Genomic DNA, 27,292 nt, shown 5'->3' on the forward strand with positions numbered 1-27,292 from the left:
TATTTCTGAGCAAAGGAGATCCCAGAGAAGCATTTACAACCATTTATGCCATAATTGCACAAGTTGTTTGTAAATATTTTCTGTGAGAAACCTAAAGTTTGTGAGAAAATTTGTGAAAAAGGGAACAATTTTTTTTTTTTATTTGATCGCATTTAGTGGTGAAATGGTGGCATGAAATATACCAAAATGGCCTAGATCAATACTTTGGGATGTCTTCTAAAACAAAATATATACATGTCAAGGGATATTCAGGGATTCCTGACAGATATCAGTGTTCCAATGTAACTAGCGCTAATTTTGGAAAAAAAAGTGGTTTGGAAATAGCAACGTGCTACTTGTATTTATTCCCCTATAACTTGCAAAAAAAGCAAAGAACTTGTAAACATTGGGTATTTCTAAACTCAGGACAAAATTTAGAAACTATTTAGCATGGGTGATTTTTGGTGGTTGTAGATGTGTAACAGATTTTTCCGGGTCAAAGTTAGAAAACGTGTGTTTCTTTCATGTAATTAGCAAGAGTCCATGAGCTAGTGACGTATGGGATATACATTCCTACCAGGAGGGGCAAAGTTTCCCAAACTTCAAAATGCCTGTAAATACACCCCTTACCACACCCACAAATCAGTTTTACAAACTTTGCCTCCTATGGAGGTGGTGAAGTAAGTTTGTGCTAGATTCTACGTTGATATGCGCTCCGCAGCAGGTTGGAGCCCGGTTTTCCTCTCAGCGTGCAGTGAATGTCAGAGGGATGTGAGGAGAGTATTGCCTATTTGAATGTAGTGATCTCCTTCTACGGGGTCTATTTCATAGGTTCTCTGTTATCGGTCGTAGAGATTCATCTCTTACCTCCCTTTTCAGATCGACGATATACTCTTATATATACCATTTCCTCTACTGATTCTCGTTTCAGTACTGGTTTGGCTTTCTACTACTTGTAGATGAGTGTCCTGGGGTAAGTAAGTCTTATTTTCTGTGACACTCTAAGCTATGGTTGGGCACTTTTTATATAAAGTTCTAAATATATGTATTCAAACATTTATTTGCCTTGACTCAGGATGTTCAATGTTCCTTATTTCAGACAGTCAGTTTCATATTTGGGATAATGCATATGAATGAATAATTAATTTTTTCTTACCTTAAAAATTTGACTTTTCCCTGTGGGCTGTTAGGCTCGCGGGGGCTGAAAATGCTTCATTTTATTGCGTCATTCTTGGCGCGGACATTTTTGGCGCAAAATTTTTTTTTCTGTTTCCGGCGTCATACGTGTCGCCGGAAGTTGCGTCATTTTTTACTTTTTTTGCGCCAAAAGTATCGGCGTTCCGGATGTGGCGTCATTTTGGCGCCAAAAGCATTTAGGCATCAAATAATGTGGGCGTCTTTTTTGGCGCTAAAAAAATATGGGCGTCACTATTGTCTCCACATTATTTAAGTCTCATTATTTTGTGCTTCTGGTTGCTAGAAGCTTGTTCTATGGCATTTTTTTTCCCATTCCTGAAACTTGTCATTTAAGGAATTTGATCAATTTTGCTTTATATGTTGTTTTTTCTATTACATATTGCAAGATGTCCCACATTGAAGCTGACTCAGAAGATACTTCTGGAAAATCCCTGCCTGGTGCTGGAGCTACCAAAGCTAAGTGTATCTGCTGTAAACTTGTGGTATCTATTCCTCCTGCTGTTGTTTGTACTGTTTGTCATGACAAACTTGCTAATGCAGATAATATTTCCTTTAGTACTGTTACATTACCTGTTGCTGTTCCGTCAACATCTAATACTCAGTGTTCCTGATAACATAAGAGATTTTGTTTCTAAATCCATTAAGAAGGCTATGTCTGTTATTCCTCCTTCTAGTAAACGTAAAAAGTCTTTTAAAACTTCTCATTCTTCAGATGAATTTTTAAATGAACATCATCATTCTGATACTGTTATTGGTTCTTCTGATTCAGAAGATTCTGTCTCAGAGGTTGATGCTGATAAATCTTCATATTTATTTTAAATGGAATTTATTCGTTCTTTACTTTAAGAAGTTCTAATTGCATTAGAAATAGAGGATTCTGGTACTCTTGATACTAAATCTAAACGTTTAGATAAGGTTTTTAAATCTCCTGTAGTTATTCCAGAAGTTTTTCCTGTCCCTGGTGCTATTTCTGAAGTAATTTCCAGGGAATGGAATAATTTGGGTAATTATTTTACTCCTTCTAAACGTTTTAAGCAATTATATCCTGTGCCATCTGACAGATTAGAATTTTGGGACAAAATCCCTAAGGTTGATGGGGCTGTCTCTACTCTTGCTAAGCGTACTACTATTCCTACGGCAGATGGTACTTCCTTTAAGGATCCTTTAGATAGGAAAATTGAATCCTTTCTAAGAAAAGCTTACTTGTGTTCAGGTAATCTTCTTAGACCTGCTATATCTTTAGCGGATGTTGCTGCAGCTTCAACTTTTTGGTTAGAAGCTTTAGCGCAACAAGTAACAGATCATAATTCTCATAGCATTATTATTCTTCTACAACATGCTAATAATTTTATTTGTGATGCCATCTTTGATATCATTAGAGTTGATGTCAGGTATATGTCTCTAGCTATTTAAGCTAGAAGAGCTTTATGGCTTAAAACTTGGAATGCTGATATGTCTTCTAAGTCTACTCTGCTTTCCCTTTATTTCCAGGGTAATCAATTATTTGGTTCTCAGTTGGACTCTATTATCTCAACTGTTACTGGAGGGAAAGGAACTTTTTTACCACAGGATAAAAAATCTAAAGGTAAATTTAGGTCTAATAATCGTTTTCGTTCCTTTCGTCACAACAAGGAACAAAAGCCCTGATCCTTCATCCTCAGGAGCGGTATCAGTTTGGAAACCATCTCCAGTCTGGAATAAATCCAAGCCTTTTAGAAAATCAAAGCCAGCTCCCAAGTCCTCATGAAGGTGCGGCCCTCATTCCAGCTCAGCTGGTAGGGGACAGATTACGTTTTTTCAAAGAAATTTGGTTCAATTCCGTTCACAATCTCTGGATTCAGAACATAGTTTCAAAAGGGTACAGAATTGGCTTCAAGATAAGGCCTCCTGCAAAGAGATTTTTTCTTTCCCGTGTCCCAGTAAACCTAGCGAAGGCTCAAGCATTTCTGAAATGTGTTTCAGATCTAGAGTTGGCTGGAGTAATTTTACCATTTCCAGTTCTGGAGCAGGGGCTGGGGTTTTATTCAAATCTCTTCATTGTACCAAAGAAGGAGAATTCCTTCAGACCAGTTCTGGATCTAAAAATATTGAATCGTTATGTAAGGATACCAACATTCAAAATGGTAACTGTAAGGACTATCCTGCCTTTTGTTCAGCAAGAGCATTATATGTCCACAATAGATTTACAGGATGCATATCTGCATATTCCGATTCATCCAGATCACTATCAGTTTCTGAGATTCTCTTTTCTAGACAAGCATTACCAGTTTGTGGCTCTGCCGTTTGGCCTAGCTACAGCTCCAAGAATTTTTACAAAGGTTCTCGGTGCCCTTCTGTCTGTAATCAGAGAACAGGGTATTGTGGTATTTCCTTATTTGGACGATATCTTGGTACTTGCTCAGTCTTCACATTTAGTAGAATCTCATACGAATCGACTTGTTGTTTCTTCAAGATCATGGTTGGAGGATCAATTTACCAAAAAGTTCATTGATTCCTCAGACAAGGATAACCTTTTTAGGTTTTCAGATAGATTCAGTGTCCATGACTCTGTCTTTGACAGACAAGAGACGTCTAAAATTGATATCAGCTTGTCGAAACCTTCAGTCACAATCATTCCCTTCGGTAGCTTTATGCATGGAAATTCTAGGTCTTTTGACTGCAGCATCGGACGCGATCCCCTTTGCTCATTTTCACATGCGACCTCTTCAGCTCTGTATGCTGAACCAGTGGTGAAGGGATTACACAAAGATATCTCAAATAATATCTTTAACACCGATTGTACGACATTCTCTGATGTGGTGGACAGATCACCATCGTTTAGTTCAGGGGGCTTCTTTTGTTCTTCCGACCTGGACTGTAATTTCAACAGATGCAAGTCTGACAGGTTGGGGAGCTGTTTGGGGGTCTCTGACAGCACAAGGGGTTTGGGAATCTCAGGAGGTGAGATTACCGATCAATATTTTGGAACTCCGTGCAATTTTCAGAGCTCTTCAGTCATGGCCTCTTCTAAAGAGAGAATCATTCATTTGTTTTCAGACAGACAATGTCACAACTGTGGCATACATCAATCATCAAGGAGGGACTCACAGTCCTCTGGCTATGAAGGAAGTATCTAGAATTCTGGTATGGGCGGAATCCAGCTCCTGTCTAGTTTCTGCGGTTCATATCCCAGGTATAGACAATTGGGAAGCGGATTATCTCAGCCGCCAAACGTTACATCCGGGCAAATGGTCTCTTCACCCAGAGGTATTTCTTCAGATTGTTCAAATGTGGGGACTTCCAGAAATAGATCTGATGGCCTCTCATCTAAACAAGAAACTTCCCAGGTATCTGTCCAGATCCAGGGATCCTCAAGCGGAAGCAGTGGATGCATTGTCACTTCCTTGGAAGTATCATCCTGCCTATATAGTTCCTCCTCTAGTTCTTCTTCCAAGAGTAATCTCCAAGATTCTGAAGGAATGCTCGTTTGTTCTGCTGGTAGCTCCAGCATGGCCTCACAGGTTTTGGTATGCGGTTCTTGTCCGGATGGCCTCTTGCCAACCGTGGACTCTTCCGTTAAGACCAGACCTTTTGTCGCAAGGTCCTTTTTTTCCATCAGGATCTCAAATCCTTAAATTTAAAGGTATGGAGATTGAACGCTTGATTCTTAGTCAAAGAGGTTTCTCTGACTCTGTGATTAATACTATGTTACAGGCTCGTAAATCTGTATCTAGGGAGATATATTATAGAGTCTGGAAGACTTATATTTCTTGGTGTCTTTCTCATCATTTTTCCTGGCATTCTTTTAGAATTCCGAGAATTTTACAATTTCTTCAGGATGGTTTGGATAAAGGTTTGTCTGCAAGTTCTTGAAAGGACAAATCTCTGCTCTTTCTGTTCTTTTTCACAGAACGATTGCTAATCTTCCTGATATTCATTGTTTTGTACAAGCTTTGGTTCGTATAAAACCTGTCATTAAGTCAATTTATCCTCCTTGGAGTTTGAATTTGGTTCTGGGGGCTCTTCAAGCTCCTCCGTTTGAACCTATGCATTCGTTGGACATCAAATTACTTTCTTGGAAAGTTTTGTTCCTTTTGGCTTTCTCTTCTGCCAGACGACTTTCTGAATTATCTGCTCTTTCTTGTGAGTCTCCTTTTCTGATTTTTCATCAGGATAAGGCGGTGTTGCGAACTTCTTTTGAATTTTTTCCTAAGGTTGTGAATTCTAACAACATTAGTAGAGAAATTGTGGTTCCTTCATTGTGTCCTAATCCTAAGAATTCTAAGGAGAGATCTTTGCATTCTTCGGATGTTGTTAGAGCTTTGAAATATTATGTTGAAGCTACTAAGAATTTCCGAAAGACTTCTAGTCTATTTGTTATCTTTTTCCGGTTCTAGGAAAGGTCAGAAGGCCTCTGCCATTTCTTTGGCATCTTGGTTGAAATCTTTAATTCATCATGCTTATTTCGAGTCGGGTAAAACTCCGCCTCAAAGGATTGCAGCTCATTCTACTAGGTCAGTTTCTACTTCCTGGGCATTTAGGAATGAAGCTTCGGTTGATCAGATTTGCAAAGCAGCAACTTGGTCTTCTTTGCATACTTTTACTAAATTCTACCATTTTGATGTGTTTTCTTCTTCTGAAGCTGTTTTTGGTAGAAAAGTACTTCAGGCAGCTGTTTCAGTTTGAATCTTCTGCTTATAATTTAAACTTTATTTTGGGTGTGGATTATTTTTCAGCGGAATTGGCTGTTTTTATTTTATCCCTCCCTCTCTAGTGACTCTTGCGTGGAAAGATCCACATCTTGGGTAGTCATTATCCCATACGTCACTAGCTCATGGACTCTTGCTAATTACATGAAAGAAAACATAATTTATGTAAGAACTTACCTGATAAATTCATTTCTTTCATATTAGCAAGAGTCCATGAGGCCCACCCTTTTTTGTGGTGGTTATGATTTTTTTGTATAAAGCACAATTATTCCAATTCCTTATTTTTGATGCTTTCGCACTTTTTTCTTATCACCCCACTTCTTGGCTATTCGTTAAACTGATTTGTGGGTGTGGTGAGGGGTGTATTTATATGCATTTTGAGGTTTGGGAAACTTTGCCCCTCCTGGTAGGAATGTATATCCCATACGTCACTAGCTCATGGACTCTTGCTAATATGAAAGAAATTAATTTATCAGGTAAGTTCTTACATAAATTATGCTTTTTTTTGTGTTTTAATTTTTTCATCATATTTTATAATATTTTTAATAGTAAATTATAAGATATGATGAAAATAATGGTATCTTTAGAAAGTCCATTTAGTGGCAAGAAAAACGGTATAATATATGTGGGTACAGTAAATGAGAGGGAAAATTACAGCTAAACACAAACACTGCAGAAATTTAAAAATAGCCCTGGTCTCTAAGGGAAAGAAATTGAAAAATGGCCTTGTCCTTAAGGGGTTAATAAAAATTGCTGTTACACCTTGCTACAAAGTTCACTTTACTTTGTCCTTTTTAACTTTACAAAATATTTCCATCAAGTGGGATTAAAAACGAAACTTTTTTTTTTTTTTTATTGCAGCAAGTAATGCATATAAATGGTATTTAGATTAAAATGATGATTGTTAGAAGTTACAGAAAACAGATACATGCAAAAAAAAATGTGCTGTCGGCCCCTAACTCAACTTTTGCCATCTATAAGTTAGACTTCCCAATTTACCATAAAAGTGCATTGACTCATTCAGATCACTGAACTGTTTTCTCTACTTATTTTAATGTGTTTTACTTATGCAAAACCTTGTTTGTACTTGGTGCCTTTGTAAATTAAAAAAAAATCTTCTATATATTCTCCCAAATTTACACAGGTACTGGAAAAACACTCTTAGCAAGAGCTGTTGCTAGCCAGTTGGATTGCAATTTCTTGAAGGTATGTTTTTTTTTTTTTTGTTTTTTTTTTTTCCCATTATACAACCTAATGTTATCAGTGGTTCAAAAGACAGTCTAGTGTGAAAATAAAATGCTCTGTTTAAAACATAAGCAAGTCATACTTTTTGGGACATTTAACCCAAAATGTTTACTTTAAGTCAGAGCATACCATTTTAAACAAGTTTCCAAACTATTTCTATTTAATTTTTGGGTTTTATATCCCTTTTAAACAGACTACAGGAACACCTCAGTGAGACTTAAAGGGACATAATAATCATATGCTAAAGCAAAGTGATGCAGTATAACTGTAAAAATATCACCTGAACACCTGTATGTAAAAGGGAAGAAATGTTACCACACAGTTTCTTCAGCTCACCAGAGTAAAAGTGCTCTGTGAACAGTTAAACTTCAGCTGTCCAACTGCAAGTGGGGGGGGGGGGGGGGGGAGAAACACAATGGCAAATCAGCATCAGCAGTGCTGAGGTCATGCATTGCTTTGCTGTGATCTCATGCGATTTCACTGAAATATTGTTCATAGTAAACTTCCTTTACTATCCAGTAGAGCACAGAGGGCGGGTCTGGAAAACCCTGTTTGTTTACAAAAGTTTACCGGCTATATTAGGTTTTATAAAGCTAGCACTATGTGCATAATTATATAACCTTATTTTTTAGGTTTACTGGCCCTTTAACCTTTTAACGCCGTTATGCCGTTCTATTCCGTCATATTTACACTGGGCTTTAAAGCCGTTATGACGGAATAGAACGTCATAACAAACGGCTGTCCTGAAGCCTTCTGTGCTTCAAGGACTTGATCGCGGTCTGGAGGGCGTTCCTAGGGTTGTAGGGACGCCCCCCAGATGCGATCCAATAATTGAAATCTCGCGATCGTATGCACGATCGCGTAGTTTCAATTTGTCTACATCGGAACAGGTGTTCCGATGTAGACACTTTAACCCTGTCATGAAAGGGTTAAACTTAATAGGAAAATAACATGACACTGCCTGCACATGCCAGGTGCACACTCCCTGGCAAGTCCTGGGACTAGCATTCTGATTGGCTACTTTAAGCCTCTTTACAGTGGGGTTTGAATACTTTTACATAGATGTTCAGGTGATATTTCTTGTCCGCTTATTTCTTTCCTAAGCTATGGAAAGTCCTCAATGTCATCAATTACTAGTGGGAATATCACTCCTGGCCAGCAGGAGGAGGCAAAGAGCACCACAGCAAAGCTGTTAAGTGTCACTCCCCTACCCATAATCCCCAGTCATTCTCTTTGCCTTTGTTAAATGGTGTTGAAGTTTTGGTGTCTTAAGAAAATTTGATTTATTTTCGCTACAAGCAATCTCTTTAGTAGAGAAGTGGTGGGTTTAAAGCAGTTAGGAAAATGCAGCAAGGCCCACCTTACAAGTTCCTAACATATTGCTGCCCTAGTATAGAAAGACAGTAGGTTTTTTGTCTACAGATCTCTGTGAGGTGTATGTGTCGTCCTCATACCTTGTGAGCAGGAATCTATTATGAATTCATGTCTATTGTGCTTAGAGGCCCAAAGTGTTACCCCTATGCAATTTTGTTCCTCTTGTGTTAAGAGGACATAACAATGTAAAGATAAAGTTCTTTTCGCTGAGCCTATTGTCTCTCAGGATGTTGAGGCTGTTCAGGTAATACCACAGCTTTCTCCTGTTCCGTCCCAAGCCTCTATGGCATCACATATAGTGCCCTGCAGTTCCTCTCAGCCTCCTGGAGATATTGCTTCACAGGTTTCATCTGTGGCATTATCTGCTTTTCCCATTCTAAAGGGAAAATGCAAGAGGAAAATTAGAGAGTCTTATAGTAAGGTTTCTGTTCCGCCATCTGCTACTCAGGTTGCCCTTCCTCATAAGTCTGATGAGGCTATGTCGATAGTCTCTGAGGATGAAATCTCAGATTTGGGCAGTATAATTCCTTCATCTGATCCTGAAGTAGTATCCATCAGATTTAAGCTTGAACACCTTTGTGTATTGTTAAAGGAGATTTTGGCTACTTTGGACTACTCCAACCCTCCTGTCGTCAACCATAAGAAATCAAGTAAACTTAATACTTTAATGTTCCTTCCTCTGTGGAAGTGTTTCATCTTCCAGACTGTTCTACAGAGATTATTGCGCAGGTTTTGGAGAGACCAGGGGTACCTTCCCCCCCCCATCTCCTGTTTTAAAAAAAAAATGTTTCCTGTCGCTGACTCCATTAAAGATTTTTGGTGTACGGTGCCTAAAGTAGAAGGGCCATTTCTACTCTAAGAGAACTACTATTCCTATAGAGGTTAGCTGCTTTTTAGGATCCAATGGATAAAAAGCTGGAGGCTTATTTGAAGAAAATGCATGTTCATAAAGGTCTTTAAAGGGACAGTATACACTCATTTCTCCAACATTGGTGTGTCCGGTCCACGGCGTCATCCTTACTTGTGGGATATTCTCTTCCCCAACAGGAAATGGCAAAGAGTCCCAGCAAAGCTGGTCACATGATCCCTCCTAGGCTCCGCCCACCCCAGTCATTCTCTTTGCCGTTGTACAGGCAACATCTCAAAGGAGATGGTTAAGAGTTTTTTTTTGGTGTTTAAATGTAGTTTTATTCTTCTATCAAGTGTTTGTTATTTTAAAATAGTGCTGGTATGTACTATTTACTCTGAAACAGAAAAGGATGAAGATTTCTGTTTGTAAGAGGAAGATGATTTTAGCAGACAGTTACTAAAATCGATTGCTGTTTCCACACAGGACTGTTGAGATGAAGTAACTTCAGTTGGGGAAACAGTTAGCAGACTTTTCTGCTTAAGGTATGACTGGCCATATTTCTAACAAGACCATGTAATGCTGGAAGGCTGTCATTTCCCCTCATGGGGACCGGTAAGCCATTTTCTTAGTTTAACATAAAAGAATAAAGGGCTTCAAAAAGGGCTTAAAAACTGGTAGACATTTTTCTGGGCTAAAACGATTGCTTTATTAGGCATATTATACAGATTCTAACTAATTATTGGTGTTATAATCTTGGGGAAACGTTTAGGAAAACTACAGGCACTGTGTTGGACACCTTTTTCAGTTGGGGGCCTTTCTAGTTATAGACAGAGCCTCATTTTCGCGCCAATAATGCGCAGTTGTTTTTGGAGAGCAAGGCATGCAGATGCATGTGTCAGGAGCTAAGAATCACTGAAAAAGCTTATAGAAGGCGTCTTGTGGTATCGTATTCCCCTCTGGGCTTGGTTGGGTCTCAGCAAAGCATATAGCTGGGACTGTATAGGGGTTAAATGTAAAACGGCTCCGGTTCCGTTAATTTAAGGGTTAAAGCTCTGAAATTTGGTGTGCAATACTTTTAATGCTTTAAGACACTGTGGTGAAATTTTGGTGAATTTTGAACAATTCCTTCATACTTTTTCACATATTCAGTAATAAAGTGTTTTCAGTTTGAAATTTAAAGTGACAGTAACGGTTTTATTTTAAAACGTTTTTTGTGCTTTGTTGACAAGTTTAAGCCTGTTTAACATGTCTGTACCATCAGATAAGCTATGTTCTATATGTATGAAAGCCAATGTGTCTCCCCATTTAAATTTATGTGATAATTGTGCCATAGTGTCCAAACAAAGTAAGGACAGTAATGCCACAGATAATGATATTGCCCAAGATGATTCCTCAAGTGAAGGGAGTAAACATGATACTACATCCCCTACTGTGTCTACACCAGTTATGCCCACACAGGAGGCCCCTAGTACATCTAGTGCGCCAATACTTATTACCATGCAACAATTAACGGCTGTAATGGATAACTCCATAGCAAATCTTATATGCAAAATGCCTACTTATCAGAGAAAGCGCGATTGCTCTGTTTTAAACACTGAAGAGCAAGAGGACGCTGATGATAACTGTTCTGACATACCCTCACACCAATCTCAAGGGGCCATGAGGGAGGTTTTGTCTGGAGAAATTTCAGATTCAGGAAAAATTTCTCATCAAGCTGAACCTGATGTTGTGACATTTAAATTTAAATTACAACATCTCCGCGCACTGCTTAAGGAGGTGTTATCTACTCTGGATGATTGTGACAATTTGGTCATTCCAGAGAAATTATGTAAGATGGACAAGTTCCTAGAGGTTCCGGTGCCCCCCAACGCTTTTCCTATACCCAAGCGGGTGGCGGACATAGTAAATAAAGAGTGGGAAAGGCCCGGCATACCTTTTGTCCCCCCCCCCCTATATTTAAGAAATTATTTCTTATAGTCGACCCCAGAAAGGACTTATGGCAGACAGTCCCCAAGGTCGAGGGGCGGTTTCTACTCTAAACAAACGCACTACTATTCCTATCGAAGATAGTTGTGCTTTCAAAGATCCTATGGATAAGAAATTAGAGGGTTTGCTTAAAAGGATTTTTGTACAGCAAGGTTACCTTCTACAACCAATTTCATGCATTGTTCCTGTCACTACGGCAGCGTGTTTCTGGTTCGAGGAACTAGAAAAATCGCTCAATAAAGAATCTTCGTATGAGGAGGTTATGGACAGAGTTCAAGCACTTAAATTGGCTAACTCTTTTGTTTTAGATGCCGCTTTGCAATTAGCTAGATTAGCGGCAAAAAATTCAGGGTTTGCTATCGTGGCGCGCAGAGCGCTTTGGCTAAAGTCTTGGTCAGCGGATGTGTCTTCCAAGACAAAATTGCTTAACATTCCTTTCAAAGGTAAAACATTATTTGGACCTGATTTGAAAGAGATTATTTCAGACATCACTGGGGGAAAGGGCCACGCCCTCCCACAGGATAGGTCTTTTAAGGCTAAAAATAAACCTAATTTTCGTCCCTTTCGCAGAAATGGACCAGCCTCTAATTCTACATCCTCTAAGCAAGAGGGTAATACTTCACAACCCAAACCAGCCTGGAAACCAATGCAAGGCTGGAACACGGGTAAGCAGGCCAAGAAGCCTACCACTGCTACCAAATCAGCATGAAGGGATAGCCCCCGATCCGGGACCGGATCTGGTGGGGGGCAGACTTTCTCTCTTTGCTCAGGCTTGGGCAAGAGATGTTCAGGATCCTTGGGCGCTAGAAATAGTTTCTCAAGGTTATCTCCTGGAATTCAAGGAACTACCCCCAAGGGGAAGGTTCCACAGGTCTCAATTATCTTCAAACCAAATAAAAAGACAGGCATTCTTACATTGTGTAGAAGACCTGTTAAGGATGGGAGTGATTCATCCAGTTCCAATAAGAGAACAAGGGATGGGTTTTTATTCCAACCTGTTCATAGTTCCCAAAAAAGAGGGAACATTCAGACCAATTTTGGATCTCAAGATCCTAAACAAATTTCTCAGGGTACCATCGTTCAAAATGGAAACTATTCGAACGATCCTACCTACTATCCAGGAAAATCAATTTATGACTACCGTGGATTTAAAGGATGCGTACCTACATATTCCTATCCACAAGGAACATTATCAGTTCCTAAGGTTCGCTTTTCTGGACAAGCATTACCAGTTTGTGGCACTTCCATTCGGATTAGCCACTGCTCCAAGGATTTTCACAAAGGTACTAGGATCCCTTCTAGCGGTTCTAAGACCAAGGGGCATTGCAGTAGTACCTTACTTGGACGACATCCTGATTCAAGCGTCGTCTCTGTCAACAGCAAAGGCTCATACGGACATCGTCCTAGCCTTTCTCAGATCTCACGGATGGAAGGTGAACAAAGAAAAAAGTTCTCTGTCCCCGTCAACAAAAGTTCCCTTCTTGGGAACAATAATAGATTCCTTAGAAATGAGGATTTTTCTGACAGAGGTCAGAAAATCAAAAATTCTAAGCTCTTGTCAAGTACTTCATTCTGTTCTTCGTCCTTCCATAGCGCTGTGCATGGAAGTGATAGGATTGATGGTTGCAACAATGGACATATAGTTCCTTTTGCACGAATTCATCTAAGACCATTACAACTGTGCATGCTCAGACAGTGGAATGGGGATTATACAGACTTGTCTCCGACGATTCAAGTAGATCAAAAGACCAGAGATTCACTCTGTTGGTGGCTGACCCTGGACAATCTGTCACAGGGAATGAGCTTCCGCAGACCAGAGTGGGTCATTGTCACGACCGACGCCAGCCTGGTGGGCTGGGGCGCGGTCTGGGAACCCCTGAAAGCTCAGGGTCTATGGTCTCGGGAAGAATCTCTTCTCCCGATAAACATTCTGGAACTGAGAGCGATATTCAATGCTCTCAAAGCTTGGCCTCATCTAGCAAAGGCCAAATTCATAAGGTTTCAATCAGACAACATGACTGTTGCATATATCAATCATCAGGGGGGAACAAGGAGTTCCCTGGCGATGGAAGAAGTGACCAAAATAATTCAATGGGCGGAGGATCACTCCTGCCACTTGTCTGCGATCCACATCCCAGGAGTGGAAAATTGGGAAGCGGATTTTCTGAGTCAGACATTCCATCCGGGGGAGTGGGAACTCCATCCGGAAATCTTTGCCCAAATAACTCAATTATGGGGCATTCCAGACATGGATCTGATGGCGTCTCGTCAGAACTTCAAGGTTCCTTGCTACGGGTCCAGATCCAGGGATCCCAAGGCGACGCTAGTAGATGCCCTAGTAGCACCTTGGACCTTCAACCTAGCTTATGTATTCCCACCGTTTCCTCTCATTCCCAGGCTGGTAGCCAGGATCAATCAGGAGAGGGCTTCAGTGATCTTGATAGCTCCTGCGTGGCCACGCAGGACTTGGTACGCAGACCTGGTGAATATGTCATCGGCTCCACCATGGAAGCTACCTTTGAGACAGGACCTTCTTGTTCAAGGTCCATTCGAACATCCGAATCTGGTTTCCCTCCAGCTGACGGCTTGGAGATTGAACGCTTGATTTTATCAAAGCGTGGGTTTTCAGATTCTGTAATAGATACTCTGATTCAGGCTAGAAAGCCTGTAACTAGAAAAATTTACCATAAAATATGGAAAAAATATATCTGTTGGTGTGAATCCAAAGGATTGCCATGGAACAAGATAAAGATTCCTAAGATTCTATCCTTTCTACAAGAAGGTTTGGAGAAAGGATTATCTGCAAGTTCTCTAAAGGGACAGATTTCTGCTTTATCTGTCTTACTACACAAACGACTGGCAGCTATGCCAAATGTGCAAGCATTTGTTCAGGCTCTGGTTAGGATCAAGCCTGTTTACAGACCTTTGACTCCTCCCTGGAGTTTAAATCTAGTTCTTTCAGTTCTTCAAGGGGTTCCGTTTGAACCCTTACATTCCGTAGATATTAAGTTACTATCTTGGAAAGTTTTGTTTTTGGTTGCAATCTCTTCTGCCAGAAGAGTTTCAGAGTTATCTGCTCTGCAGTGTTCTCCTCCTTATCTGGTGTTCCATGCAGATAAGGTGGTTTTGCGTACTAAGCCTGGTTTTCTTCCTAAAGTTGTTTCTAACAAAAATATTAACCAGGAGATAGTTGTACCTTCTTTGTGTCCGAATCCAGTTTCAAAGAAGGAACGTTTGGTACACAATTTGGATGTAGTCCGTGCTCTAAAATTCTATTTAGAGGCTACTAAAGATTTCAGACAAACATCTTCCTTGTTTGTTGTTTATTCTGGTAAAAGGAGAGGTCAAAAAGCGACTTCTACCTCTCTTTCCTTTTGGCTTAAAAGCATTATCCGATTGGCTTATGAGACTGCCGGACGGCAGCCTCCTGAAAGAATCACAGCTCACTCCACTAGGGCTGTGGCTTCCACATGGGCATTCAAGAACGAGGCTTCTGTTGACCAGATATGTAAGGCAGCGACTTGGTCGTCACTGCACACTTTTGCCAAATTTTACAAATTTGATACTTTTGCTTCTTCGGAGGCTATTTTTGGGAGAAAGGGTTTTGCAAGCCGTGGTGCCTTCCTTTTAGGTAACCTGATTTGCTCCCTCCCTTCATCCGTGTCCTAAAGCTTTGGTATTGGTTCCCACAAGTAAGGATGACGCCGTGGACCGGACACACCAATGTTGGAGAAAACAGAATTTATGCTTACCTGATAAATTACTTTCTCCAACGGTGTGTCCGGTCCACGGCCCGCCCTGGTTTTTTTAATCAGGTCTGATGAATTATTTTCTCTAACTACAGTCACCACGGTATCATATGGTTTCTCCTATATATATTTCCTCCTGTCCGTCGGTCGAATGACTGGGGTGGGCGGAGCCTAGGAGGGATCATGTGACCAGCTTTGCTGGGACTCTTTGCCATTTCCTGTTGGGGAAGAGAATATCCCACAAGTAAGGATGACGCCGTGGACCGGACACACCGTTGGAGAAAGTAATTTATCAGGTAAGCATAAATTCTGTTTTTCATACAACTGCATGTAATAGACACTACTATAAAAGAATAAAATGCACAGATACTGATCTAAAAATACAGTATAAAACTGTTTAAAAACTTACTTAGAAGCTTTCAGTTTAGCTGAAAAGGTAGCTGGAAAGCCCACTGCAAGTGGGAAATAAGACACTCCCCCCATCCCCCTTCGTTTGCATATGAAAAGACCCTTTATACAAGCAGGAGCAAGCTGGAGAAGGTAGCTGACAGTATTCTCATAAAACCTAGGGGCTTGGTTAGGAGTCTGAAAATCAAAGCAATGTTATTTAAAAATAAGCAAATCTATAACAAAAAATTAAATAACTTTATGGGCTATATAAATAGATCATCTACCAAACATTTATGCAAAGAAAAGTGTATAATGTCCCTTTAATGGCAACCTGCAGTTTGTATTTCCATTGTGTCTAGTGCAGCATCTTATTGGTATGATGGCTTGTCTGATTCTCTTCAAGTAGAGACTCCTTTTGGAGAAGATCCAAGACAGGATTAAGGCTAGCCAACTCCTTTATTTCTAATGCTACTGTGCAAGTTATCAAACTGGGAGCCAAGATATCTGGCTTCGCTGTGCTAGCTTGCAGGGCATTGTGGCTTAAACCTTGGTCAGCAGATGTTACATCTAAGTCCAAGCTTCTAGTGCTTCCTTACAAGGGTAAGACCTTGTTTGGACCTGGTCTAGCAGAAATAATTTCTGACATTAATGAAGGGAAAGGGTCCTTCCTACCACAAGACAAGAAGAATAGACCTAAAGGACGTCAAAGTAATTCTCGTAACTTCAATGGAAAGTCTTCCTCTCCCTCTTCCAAGCAGGAACAGTCCAAGTCTTCTTGGAAACCCAATCAGTTTTGGAACAAAAGGGGAAGCAATCAAAGAAACCCACAGACGAGTCTAAATAAGCATAAAGGATTTACCCCGGTCCGGGATCGGATCAAGTAAGGGGCAGACTTTCTCTGTTTTATCAAGCATGGATACGAGATGTTCCAGATCCTTGGGCCGTGGACATAGTATCTCAGGGTTACAAAATAGAATTTTAAAACTTTTCCTCCCAGGGGCAGGTTTCACCTCTCAAGATTATCTGTAGACCAGGCATTCTTGAATTGCATTCGGGATCTTTCTTCCCCAGGGGTGATAATTCCAGTTCCTGTAAGAGAACAGGGCCTGGGATTTTATTCAAATCTGTTCGTGGTTCCCAAAAAAGAGGGAACTTTTCGTCCTATTCTAGAACTAAAGTGTCTCAACAAGTTTCTCAGGGTACAGTCCTTCAAAATGGAAACCATTTGTTCTATTCTTCCCTTTGTCCAAGAGGGTCAGTTCATGACAACCATAGACCTGAAGGATGCTTATCTTCATGTTCCCATTCACAGGGATCATCACAAGTTCGAGATTTGCCTTTCTAGACAAACACTTTCATTTTGTGGCTCATCCTTTTGGCCTTGCCACAGCTCCCAGAATTTTCTCAAAGGTTCTGGGGGCTCTCTTGGCAGTGATCAGGTCTCGGAATTGCAGTGGCACCCTACCTGGACGACATTGTTTCAGATGCCATCTTTTCAACAAGCAAACTCATACAGAGATCTTGTTGTCTTTTCTACATTCCCACTGTTGGAAAGTGAATCTGGAAAAGAGTTCCTTTGTTCCAGTTACAAGGGTGGTTTTCTTAGGAACCATAAGATTCCCTATCTATGAAGATTTTTCTGACGGAGGTCAGAAAATCCAAAATTCTTTAATCTTGCCTCTCTGCAGTTTACTGTTCGGCCATCATTGGCTCTATGTTTGGCGGTAATTGGTCTGATGGTTGCCTCCATGGACATCATTCCCTTTGCTCGATTCCATTTGAGAGCTCTGCAGTTATGCATGCTCAGTCAATGGAACGGGGACCATTCGGATCTGTCAGAGGATAGATCTAGATCATTCGATAAGAGACTCTCTTGTGGTGGCTTTCTCAGGAGCATCGGGGGACATGCTTTCACAGACCTTCCTGGGTAATTGTAACCATGGACGCCAGCCTGCAAGGGCTGGGGAGCAGTCTAGGAGTCGTTAAAAGCGCAGGGCCTATGGACTTGGGAGGAGTCTGCTCTCCCCATAATTATCTTAGAGTTGAGAGCGATTTACAGTGCTCTGATGGCTTGGCCTCAGTTGTCGTTAGCTTAGTTTATCGGGTTCCAGTCGGATAATATCACCTCAGTGGCTTACATCAACCACCAGGGAGGAAAGCGGAGTTCCTTCGCCATGAAGGAGATGGCTCGGATTGTTCAGTGGGCTGTCTGTATATAGCAGGGTTATAATACAATGTATTTGTTTATTCTTTAAAACAAACCCCCAATAAAAATGTATATACGAAACAATTGGAATTAATAATTATTCCTAAATTCTTTATATTAGTTAAGATTTATATACACATTGCAATATATTTATAGAAACCAGACTATGAATCAAATTATACACGCTTATGCTGTTACAATATTCTATACAGCAGATCATAAAAAAATTATACCTTTTGAAATTAACCTTACTCACAATGAATCGCATTAAAATACCTGAATATGGAGTGCTAACTTTAACAGTGCTTGGTTAAACAATTTAACAAGATACTTTAACAGCCAATTTCTATGCCAATTTATCGGAGCTGAAATAAACTTTTTCCTTTTTTTTTTTTTATAGCTACAATTAAGGCAAATTCTAAAATATATATGTACAGCTGCAAATAACTTAATACACACCAGAGAGATTTACTTACAATAATAAGCCTGACTTAGAGATATGCAATACAAAGGACCTGTATCTAGTAAATAAATTACTTGGCATTAAATATGACTAGTTTTAAACTACACAGGATTATGAACATAAGCTTAAAATACAAAGTGCCCTTGTAAAATTACCTGCTGCAGTCTAACTATAGCATTAGAATGCCCTTGATTTAAAATATTATATATTTAACAATTTCTTATACTTTACCATCTCACCAGTTTGAGAATTCAGTTAATATCCAAATATGTCTATCGTCATATGTTTTAGGGGAATTATTCACATTTGTAAGAGAATTAATCTTGATAGTCTATTATCCACAAAGAGTGTCCCAACGTATTTGTCTTACAGAAAACTGTGTTCGAACACTGCTCTCTCTATAAGCAAAAATGGCAGGATTGCAAATGGTCACCAAGCAAAGTTTTTCCACCAATATCCTTTTTTCTTGTGTGCAGGGAGTTTTTGTCTGAGACAAAACTCCTCCTCCCCATTTCTTAATTATTCGATACATTTGGATACCGACTTTTCTCTGGCTTCTGGGAGATACCATTTTTAACAGCCAAATATTTTTTTGGTTGTAATACTGGATTTAGGCCATCGGGGGCAGCGGACAAAGGCAGTTTCATTTTATACACTGCTAACAGTAAATACAGTTCTTGTATATTTTTATTTAATATACTATAATTTCTAGTATTAAGTTATGTTTAATATGCATGGGACCATATAGTGACATTTAATACAATTTAGCATGTATTTATAGAGACTAAACATGAGTAGATGACTTAACATAGTTTAGAAAATGCCTTAAAAGTTGCATTTTTATGAGGGACTAGTAGTATCAATCAATGAAATATGTCTGACTTATTCTTTATATCAGTTCATTTGATATACTTGTACATATTTAATTTCCTAGTCACATCTTATATCATAGATATACATGAGTATTATAGTTATTTATTAATACATGTCTCAACTAATACATGTCTCAACAGTGTTTAAGACATGGGCTCAAAATCTATGATGCATTTATATATTAACTTATAGTATCTTATTTGGAAACCTCATCTTTACACCAGTTCTTCCCTGTAATGTTCATTCGATTTCTGGAAAACAAAGAAAAATGTGTTTATCTTGAAATAAACAGGTTAGATATTTTTAATTTACTATACAGCTGCTTAGTCAATACAGCAGACATGTATCCAATATAGTATAAGTTTCAGATCAGTATGTATGTAAGTAAAGATTAAGTCCCAGCATTCCCATATGTCTATAGGTAACTTGAGTTCAGATGCCTTATGTGTATTGAAACTCAGCCGGTACCAATTTAACACTCAGATGATATGAACTACATCCTTTGAGATTGGTTGTATATTCCATTATCCTTAGATGGACTGTCCACTCCTCCAGATAGGGGAACTCTTTACACAGGCCTCCTTTGAAATGGATAATTGGGACATTCTGGCTTGTAATGTGTATTCTAGTCTGGCAGAGAACTGTAATTTATAGTAAATAAAACTGTTGCAACCAGTTTTCATATATAATGAACCCTTTAGTCTTATGCATTAATGAGATAGATAGAGATATATAGATATATATATATAGATAGATAGATAGAGAGATATAGATATATAGATATAGATATATAGATATAGATATATAGATATAGATATATAGATATAGATATATAGATATAGATATATAGATATAGATATATAGATATAGATATATAGATATAGAGATATAGAGATATAGATATAGAGATATAGATATAGAGATATAGATATAGAGATATAGATATAGAGATATAGATATAGAGATATAGATATAGAGATATAGATATAGAGATATAGATATAGAGATATAGATATATAGATATAGAGATATAGATATAGAGATATAGATATAGAGATATAGATATATAGAGATATAGATATATAGATATAGATATAGAGATATAGATATATAGAGATATAGATATATAGATATAGATATATAGATATAGATATATAGATATAGATATATAGATATAGATATATAGATATATATATATAGATATAGATATATAGATATATATATATATATATATATATATATATATATATATATATATATATATATATATATATATATATATATATATATATATATATATATATATATATATATATATATATGCCATCTACATTCCAGGAGTGGACAACTGTGGGAAGCGGATTTCCTGAGCAGACAGATATTTCATCCCGGGGAGTGGGCTCTTTACCTTGAGGTGTTCTCCAGGTTAACCCTCAGATGGGGGGTGAAGTTTAATCTGATGGTGTCTCGGCAGAACACCAAGCTTCCAAGGTACGGTTCAAGGTCAAGAGATCCGCAGGCCGCTCTAATAGATGATCTGGCTCCTTGGGATTTCAGTCTAGCATACCTGTTTCCCCCGTTTGCTCTCATTGATGATTGCATGGCCTCGCAGAATTTGGTATGCAGACCTGGAGAAGATGTCATCTCTTCCACCTTGGAGGTTGCCTCGAAGGAAGGACTTTCTAACTCAGGGTCCATTCTTTCATCCAAATCTCGTTTCTCTGAAGCTGACTGCTTGGAGATTTAACACCCAGTTCTGTCTAAGCGTGGTTTTTCTGAGTCGGTCATTGAGACCCTGATTCAGGCTCGCAAGCCTGTTACTAGGAAGATTTACCATAAGATATGGCGTGAATTTCTTCTGTTATGTGTGATCAGTCCACGGGTCATCATTACTTCTGGGATATTATCTGCTCCCCTACAGGAAGTGCAAGAGGATTCACCCAGCAGAGTTGCTATATAGCTCCTCCCCTCTACGTCACCTCCAGTCATTCTCTTGCACCCAAAGACTAGATAGGAGGTGTGAGAGGACTATGGTGATTATACTTAGTTTTTATAACTTCAATCAAAAGTTTGTTATTTTACAATAGCACCGGAGCGTGTTATTACTTCTCTGGCAGAGTTTGAAGAAGAATCTACCAGAGTTTTTTCTTATGATTTTAACCGGAGTAGTTAAGATCATATTGCTGTTTCTCGGCCATCTGAGGGAGGTAAAAGCTTCAGATCAGGGGACAGCGGGCAGTTGAATCTGCATTGAGGTATGTAGCAGTTTTTATTTTCTGAATGGAATTGATGAGAAAATCCTGCTATACCGTTATAATGGCATGTATGTATACTCTACACTTCAGTATTCTGGGGATGGTATTTCACCGGAATTACTCTGTAAAAGTACATTAAACCTTTTAATAGGTATTTAATTCATGTTAAACGTTTTTGCTGGTATGTAGAATCGTTTGCATTTCTGAGGTACTGAGTGAATAAATATTTGGGCATTATTTTTCCACTTGGCAGTTTGCTTGTTTTGATTATGACAGTTTCGTTTCTCTCTCACTGCTGTGTGTGGGGGGAGGGGCCGTTTGTGGCGCTCTTTGCTACGCATCAAAAATTTCCAGTCAGTTACTCTTGTATTTTCCTGCATGATCCGGTTCATCTCTAACAGAACTCAGGGGTCTTCAAACTTCTTTGAAGGGAGGTAGATTCTCTCAGCAGAGCTGTGAGATTTATGTAGTGACTGTGTTTTAAAACGTTGCTCTGTGATTTTTATGTTTAAAATTTAATTAGTGTTGCTTTACTAATGGGAACAAACCTTTGCTAACAAGTTGTGTTGTTTTTAAAGAGTGATGCTATAACTGTTTTTCAGTTCATTATTTCAACTGTCATTTAATCGTTTAGTGCTTCTTTGAGGCACAGTACGTTTTTGTTAAATAAGATTGTAACCAAGTTGCATGTTTATTGCTAGTGTGTTAAACATGTCTGATTCAGAGGAAGATACCTGTGTCATTTGTTCCAATGCCAAGGTGGAGCCCAATAGAAATTTATGTACTAACTGTATTGATGCTACTTTAAATAAAAGCCAATCTGTACAAATTGAACAAATTTCACCAAACAGCGAGGGGAGAGTTATGCCGTCTAACTCGCCTCACGTGTCAGTACCTGCGTCTCCCGCCCGGGAGGTGCGTGATATTATGGCGCCTAGTACATCTGGGCAGCCATTACAGATAACATTACAAGATATGGCTACTGTTATGACTGAAGTTTTGGCTAAGTTACCAGAACTAAGAGGCAAGCGTGATCACTCTGGGGTGAGAACAGAGTGCGCTGATAATTCTAGGGCCATGTCTGATACTGCGTCACAGCTCGCAGAGCATGAGGACGGAGAGCTTCATTCTGTAGGGTGACGGTTCTGATCCAAGCAGATTGGACTCAGATATTTCAAATTTTAAATTTAAATTGGAAAACCTCCGTGTATTACTAGGGGAGGTCTTAGCAGGCTCTTAACGATTGTAACACTGTTGCAATACCAGAGAAAATGTGTAGGTTGGATAAATACTTTGCGGTACCGGCGAGTACTGACGTTTTTCCTATACCTAAGAGACTAACTGAAATTGTTACTAAGGAGTGGGATAGACCCGGTGTGCCGTTCTCACCCCCTCCAATATTTAGAAAGATGTTTCCAATAGACGCCACAACACGGGACTTATGGCAAACGGTCCCCTAAGGTGGAGGGAGCAGTTTCTACTTTAGCTAAGCGTACCACTATCCCGGTGGAGGATAGCTGTGCTTTCTCAGATCCAATGGATAAAAAATTAGAGGGTTACCTTAAGAAAATGTTTGTTCAACAAGGTTTTATATTGCAACCCCTTGCATGTATCGCGCCGATTACGGCTGCGGCAGCATTTTGGATTGAGTCTCTTGAAGAGAACCTTAGTTCAGCTACGCTGGACGACATTACGGACAGGCTTAGAGTCCTTAAACTAGCTAATTCATTCATTTCGGAGGCCGTAGTACATTTAACCAAACTTACGGCTAAGAACTCAGGATTCGCCATTCAGGCACGCAGAGGCGCTGTGGCTAAAATCCTGGTCGGCTGATGTTACTTCTAAGTCCAAATTACTTAATATACCTTTCAAGGGGCAAACCTTTATTCGGGCCCGGTTTGAAAGAAATTATCGCTGACATTACAGGGAGGTAAGGGCCACGCTCTACCTCAAGACAAGGCCAAAGCTAAGGCTAGACAGTCTAATTTTCGTCCCTTTCGGAATTTCAAAGCAGGAGCAGCATCAACCTTCCACTGTACCAAAACAGGAAGGAGCTGTTGCTCGTTACAGACAAGGCTGGAAGCCTAACCAGTCCTGGAACAAAGGCAAGCAGGCCAGGAAACCTGCTGCTGCCCCTAAGACAGCATGAACCGAGGGCCCCCGATCCGGGACCGGATCTAGTAGGGGGGCAGACTCTCTCTCTTCGCCCAGGCCTTGGGCAAGAGATGTCCAGGATCCCTGGGCGCTAGAGATCATATCTCAGGGATACCTTCTAGACTTCAAATTATCTCCCCCACGAGGGAGATTTCATCTGTCAAGGTTGTCAACAAACCAGATAAAGAAAGACGCGTTTCTACGCTGTGTACAAGATCTATTATCAATGGGAGTGATCCGTCCGGTTCCGTGGTCGGAACAAGGACAAGGGTTCTACTCAAACCTGTTTGTGGTTCCCAAAAAAGAGGGAACTTTCAGGCCAATCTTGGATTTAAAGATCCTAAACAAATTCCTAAGAGTTCCATCGTTCAAAATGGAAACTATTCGGACAATCTTACCCATGATCCAAAAGGGTCAGTACATGACCACAGTGGATTTAAAGGATGCTTACCTTCACATACCGATTCACAAAGATCATTACCGATATCTAAGGTTTGCCTTCTTAGACAGGCATTACCAGTTTGTAGCCCTTCCATTCGGATTGGCCACGGCTCCAAGAATTTTCACAAAGGTTCTGAGACCGCGAGGAATTTCGGTAGCTCCGTACCTAGACGACATTCTGATACAAGCTTCAAGCTTTCAAACTGCCAAGTCTCATACAGAGTTAGTTCTGGCATTTCTAAGGTCGCATGGATGGAAAGTGAACGAAAAGAAGAGTTCTCTCTTGCCTCTCACAAGGGTTCCATTCTTGGGGACTCTTATAGATTCTGTAGAAATGAAGATTTATCTGACAGAAGACAGATTAACAAAGCTTCTAAATGCATGCCGTGTCCTTCATTCCATTCAACTCCCGTCAGTAGCTCAATGCATGGAGGTGATCGGCTTAATGGTAGCAGCAATGGACATAGTACCCTTTGCACGCCTACATCTCAGACCGCTGCAATTGTGCATGCTGAGTCAGTGGAATGGGGATTACTCAGATTTGTCCCCCACTCTGAATCTGGATCAAGAGACCAGAAACTCTCTTCTATGGTGGCTTTCATCGGCCACATCTGTCCAGGGGGATGCCTTTCAGCAGGCCGGACTGGACAATTGTAACAACAGACGCCAGCCTACTAGGTTGGGGCGCTGTCTGGAATTCTCTGAAGGCTCAGGGACAATGGAGTCAGGAGGAAAGTCTCCTGCCAATAAACATTCTGGAATTGAGAGCAGTTCTCAATGCCCTTCTAGCTTGGCCCCAGTTAAAGACTCGGGGGTTCATCAGGTTTCAGTCGGACAACATCACGACTGTAGCTTACATCAACCATCAGGGAGGGACAAGAAGCTCCCTAGCAATGATAGGAAGTATCAAAGATAATTCGCTGGGCAGAGTCTCACTCTTGCCATCTGTCAGCAATCCACATCCCGGGAGTGGAGAACTGGGAGGCGGATTTCTTGAGTCGCCAGACTCTTCATCCGGGGGAGTGGGAACTTCATCCGGAGGTCTTTGCCCAAATACTTCGACGTTGGGGCAAACCAGAGATAGATCTCATGGCGTCTCGCCAGAACGCCAAACTTCCTCGCTACGGGTCCAGATCCAGGGATCCGGGAGCAGGTTCTGATAGATGCTTTGACAGCACCTTGGAACTTCAGGATGGCTTATGTGTTTCCACCCTTCCCGCTGCTTCCTCGATTGATTGCCAAAATCAAACAGGAGAGAGCATCAGTGATTCTAATAGCACCTGCTTGGCCACGCAGGACTTGGTATGCAGATCTAGTGGACATGTCATCTGTCCGCCTTGGTCTCTACCTCTAAGACAGGACCTTCTGATACAGGGTCCATTCAAACATCAAAGTCTAACTTCTCTGAAGCTGACTGCTTGGAAATTGAACGCTTGATTTTATCAAAACGTGGGTTTTTCTGAGTCGGTTATTGATACCCTGATTCAGGCTAGGAAGCCTGTTACCAGAAGGATTTACCATAAAATATGGCGGAAATACCTATACTGGTGCGAATCCAAAGGTTACTCCTGGAGTAAGGTTAGGATCGCTAGGATATTGTCTTTTCTACAAGAAGGTTTAGAAAAGGGTTTATCAGCTAGTTCATTAAAGGGACAGATTTCAGCTCTGTCCATCTTGTTTCATAGACGTCTGTCAGAAAATCCAGACGTCCAGTCCTTTTGTCAGGCTTTAGCTAGGATCAAGCCTGTGTTTAAAGCTGTTGCTCCACCATGGAGTTTAAACTTAGTTCTTAACGTTTTACAGGGTGTTCCGTTTGAACCCCTTCATTCCATTGATATAAGAATGTTATCTTGGAAAGTTCTGTTTTTAATGGCTATTTCCTCGGCTCGAAGAGTCTCTGAGTTATCAGCCCTACATTGTGATTCTCCTTATCTGATTTTTCACTCAGACAAGGTAGTTCTGCGTACTAAACCTGGGTTCTTACCTAAGGTAGTCACTAACAGGAACATCAATCAAGAGATTGTTGTCCCATCCTTGTGTCCAAATCCTTCTTCAAAGAAGGAACGTCTTTTACACAATCTGGATGTAGTTCGTGCCCTCAAGTTCTACTTGCAGGCAACTAAAGATTTTCGCCAAACTTCTTCCTTGTTTGTCGTTTACTCTGGACAGAGGAGAGGTCAAAAAGCTTCTGCTACCTCTCTATCTTTTTGGCTTCGTAGCATAATACGTTTAGCCTATGAGACTGCTGGACAGCAGCCTCCTGAAAGAATTACAGCTCACTCCACTAGAGCTGTGGCTTCCACTTGGGCCTTTAAGAATGAGGCCTCTGTTGAACAGATTTGCAAGGCTGCAACTTGGTCTTCGCTTCATACTTTTTCCAAATTTTACAAATTTGACACTTTTGCTTCTTCGGAGGCTATTTTTGGGAGAAAGGTTCTTCAGGCAGTGGTTCCTTCTGTATAATGAGCCTGCCTATCCCTCCCGTCATCCGTGTACTTTTGCTTTGGTATTGGTATCCCAGAAGTAATGATGACCCGTGGACTGATCACACATAACAGAAGAAAACATAATTTATGCTTACCTTATAAATTCCTTTCTTCTGTTGTGTGATCAGTCCACGGCCCGCCCTGTTTTTAAGGCAGGTAAATATCTTTTAAATTATACTCCAGTCACCACTTCACCCTTGGTTACTCCTTTCTCGTTGATTCTTGGTCGAATGACTGGGACTGACGTAGAGGGGAGGAGCTATATGCAGCTCTGCTGGGTGAATCCTCTTGCATTTCCTGTTGGGGAGGAGTTATATCCCAGAAGTAATGATGACCCGTGGACTGATCACACAACAGAAGAAAGGAATTTATCAGGTAAGCATAAATTATGTTTTTTGTGAAAGTGGTTAGAGGTAGAAAACAAACCTGTGTAACGCACTATTATCTCTCTTGCTTTTCTTGTAACCTACGTCTGCAAATTGTGCTCTTTAACTCCCCCAGAGGGGATGAAGTGCATACTGCATATGCATCTATGCTGCAGCTCGGCTGATTCTCCATCTATATAGTTATTGCTTATGTACCAGCTCATTCACACATGACATCTGATTTGCCATATTTCAGGTGAATGCCTGCAAAACCGCCTTTGTAATCTATTGACTTAAATTGTTTTATGTAGTGCAAGACTGTCAGTACTTTCAGATATCAATTGTATGGAAACTGTATTCTCCTTTTGATATTGTCAGTTAAACAGCGGCTGGCTCAAACATTTGCTACCAAAGTGTAGCAACTTTTCAAAGTAGTCACTTGGTCTATACTGCACACAGTGTGATCATTAGACCATTGTAACACAATGCTATTTTCCCATTTATATCCAGCTGTTTCTATCTCCTGATCGATTCTTTTTAAATTTGAAATGGTTAATAACTGTGAACAGAATCCATACCTGGATTTTAGTG

The 27,292-nt window shown here is 40.1% G+C and overlaps 1 protein-coding gene across 1 annotated transcript in view; it reads left to right on the forward strand.

Annotated features, from left to right (window-relative positions):
* The window catches only part of PSMC6 (proteasome 26S subunit, ATPase 6), a 68,114-nt gene that overhangs the window by 33,210 nt on the left and 7,612 nt on the right, over positions 1-27,292 (forward strand). Inside the window, exons 8-9 of the mRNA XM_053711035.1 lie at positions 7,009-7,070; positions 9,076-9,133. Coding sequence (XP_053567010.1) covers positions 7,009-7,070; positions 9,076-9,133 — 120 coding nt within the window. The remainder of the gene's footprint in view (positions 1-7,008; positions 7,071-9,075; positions 9,134-27,292) is intronic.

Source organism: Bombina bombina, chromosome 1 (genome assembly GCF_027579735.1).
Source record: "Bombina bombina isolate aBomBom1 chromosome 1, aBomBom1.pri, whole genome shotgun sequence".
NCBI classification, from domain to species: Eukaryota; Metazoa; Chordata; class Amphibia; order Anura; family Bombinatoridae; genus Bombina; species Bombina bombina.